Source organism: Bombus affinis, chromosome 16 (genome assembly GCF_024516045.1).
Source record: "Bombus affinis isolate iyBomAffi1 chromosome 16, iyBomAffi1.2, whole genome shotgun sequence".
Taxonomy (NCBI): domain Eukaryota; kingdom Metazoa; phylum Arthropoda; class Insecta; order Hymenoptera; family Apidae; genus Bombus; species Bombus affinis.
In genome coordinates, this window is record NC_066359.1 from 331,911 (window position 1) to 334,565 (window position 2,655).

The 2,655-nt window shown below is 61.4% G+C and overlaps 1 protein-coding gene across 1 annotated transcript; it reads right to left on the reverse strand.

Annotated features, from left to right (window-relative positions):
• LOC126925908 (uncharacterized) lies at positions 1-1,815 on the reverse strand. Its single transcript, XM_050741913.1, has 2 exons — positions 597-1,815; positions 1-533 (listed from the first exon to the last, which is right to left on the reverse strand). The coding sequence occupies exons 1-2, from the start codon at positions 1,813-1,815 to the stop codon at positions 1-3; spliced, it is 1,752 nt and encodes a 583-aa protein (XP_050597870.1).
• Between the last annotated feature and the right edge of the window lie 840 nt (positions 1,816-2,655).

Below are 2,655 nucleotides of genomic sequence, written 5' to 3' on the forward strand. Positions count from 1 at the left end.
CTATCCATGGATCTTCCGGTAGAGCTCGGCGGTAGCCCAGGTAATGTCGACGATGGACGAACCCCTCCACGCGACGCAGGTACTAGTCGCGCCTCTGTTCACCAGAACTAGTCCGAGAGTCGCGGCCCAGTCCGTCAGCATTCTACCTCGGGAATCCGTCTTGGTGTCCCCCCATTGCGACGAGCGCGCGTTGAAGTCACCAAGGACGAGCACCTGACGGGGCAGACATCTACGAACGCAGTCGCCGATTTCGTTGAGGAAATCCCCGAACGCGGCCACTCCGCTGTTGGGCGAGATGTAGATGCCCACTATCGCGATCCTGTTCCACTCGACGGCGACGAAGCCGTTACCGCTATCCAACAGGGCGCCGGGCGGACTCAACGCCGACGACCATGTTATAGCCGTCGATCCGTTCGAATCCCTGATCCAGTTGGGGGCGTCGGGGACGCGGTATGGTTCGGCCACCACAGCGAGTGCGACCCGATTCTCCCGGATGGTCTGGAGAAGCAGGTCTTGCGCCCGTCTGGCTCTTCCTACATTGCATTGGAGCAGGCGATTGTATTACTCCGCCAACTCCATGGCCTCCTCCCGGCCACTCGTCACTGCTGAAGGTGATGCTGCCCTGTTGACGTTTCCGCCTTGGTTCTCGTTGCCGCTGGCGATGGTAGCAGCAGCGGCGCCGGCAGACTGTTGAGTAGGCCGTTTCCTCTTTCTCTTGGCTTTCGGGGGGTTGCATGCCACCCCGCCCATCCTGTGTCCCGATGGAGCTCCCAGCCGCTCGCATCGGGGACATTTCGGCGCGGAGGCGGGACATCCTCTGGCGCGGTGCCCGCTTCCTCCGCACCTATAGCAGAGATGGCTTCTATCCTCGGTGGACGTACAAGTCGCCCGTACGTGCCCCAACTCCAGGCACTTGAAACATTGCAAGGGCCTCTTCGGTATAGCAGAGACCCTCTCGATGGACCACCCCAAGACCACCTTGCCCGCCTGGGCTAGCTTGCGGGCACCGGCCGCCGGGCACTTGATCCATGCCGATCCGAGTCCTCCCCTGGAGACACCGATCTCACCAATCTGGACATCCTCGCTGCCGCATCCCGCGGCCAAGGCCAGTGCTTGACGCAGCTGCTTCTTGTCCATCGAGATGTCCACGTTGGTGATTCTCAACTCCGCCTTAATCATGGGGGTTCCGACCTTTACCTTGGTTGGGTCCAGAACACCCGCCAGGCGCGTCGCCAAGATCGACGCCTTTTCCCTGTCCTTGGCCCCCGGGACTCTAATGACGATGGCGCCCGTCACCGCCTTCTTCATGGTGACGGCTTGCACGCCTATCTCACCGAGGGGGATGGCTCTCCTGGCCGTCGTAACGACGTCGGCGTACGACATGTTGGCTCCCTCGTTAAGCGTCAGAGTTACCGCGGATGTACGCGGTGCGCGAGGGAGCGTGACTGTCGGCGACGTCTTTTCTTTCCTCTTCGGCGTTTTAACGGAGCCACCGCTGCGCGATTTCGGCGCGCCTTCCATCCTATCCGCCCGCAGTTTTTGGACTGCCACAGATGGTCGGGTCTTCTCATCTCTTCTCGTGGCGTCCATCTTCCTTTCGGCGGTGTTCGTCTCTTTCCGCCCCTTCTTACTTTTTCTCCCTACCACCACGCTCCACCCGCCGTCCTTCTGAGTCCTCGGGGGCGGCGGGGGGTTTGCGTGGGCGGGGGGACGAGTAGCAGAGAGTTCCGCGTTCCGTCGGGTTTCGGGAGTGCTTTGTTGCTGTTGCCGTTGTTGTTGCAACAGACTCCCGAATTGTCTCTCCATCATCTTCATTATGGAGGGACCCAACTCTTCCAGCTTTCTCTCGAGGACGTCGAGTCGCGCTCCTTGAGTAGCAGCCTCGTCTCGGGGCGGTCCGCGTCGGCACCGCTGCATCGCGTGTATTCGAACGCGGGCATAGACCTTCTTGCCAGCTCTCTCCTGAGGGCGGCATTCTCCTCCTCTAGCGCGGACAGTCTCGCCTCCACCAGCCTCATCGCCGCGCTGTTGCCGCTGCTGCCCGCTTGTTCTCTCCTTCGCGGGGCCTCGTTCTTCCATGCGGCCGTGATATAGCTCGCCGCTTCCTTCAGCGCTTTGATGTACGTGCCCGTGAGGTTGGACGATGTGGTCGCCACCCTCATGGTTTCGGACACGTGTCTCGTTAATTCCGCGCTGACGTCCGCGGCCGAGCTTGTCCTCACTCGAATCTCCAGATCTTTGGAGACTTCCAGGGTAGCTGATGTCGCCAGCTTCCTCTTCTTCCCCCTGGATGCGGTCGATGCCAGCGATGAGCGGGACGCGAACGAGGCTACCGATTCTTCGTCGTCCGACCTCGTTCGCGCGCGCGATCCTCCTGCCGTAGATGTTGTGGCTTCGTCTACCGGGGCCGGCGCGAGAAAGACACTGCTCGACCGGCTCCTGCTTCTCGTCCTCGGAGTTCTCGGAGGTTCGATATCTTCCTCCGAGTATACGCTCCTAGCCTCGCCAGGTGTGATAACACTTTCGGGGGCCTGGCGGTCCACCCCCGAGCGGCCGTGGTCGTGTGATGACGACGTAGTGGGGCCCACTTGACTACCCCCGACTACGCCGGTACTGGGGACTCCCTCCCCTGCACAGCACGTGTTTTTTTCTCTT

Excerpts from the sequence above, each read along its gene's own strand:
- LOC126925908 (XM_050741913.1), bottom strand. The coding sequence starts at position 1,815 with ATGAAGATGATGGAGAGACAATTCGGGAGTCTGTTGCAACAACAACGG. Across the intron at positions 534-596 it reads ATCACCTTCAGCAGTGACGA|GAAGAGCCAGACGGGCGCAA; the intron begins GTGGCCGGGAGG and ends AATGCAATGTAG.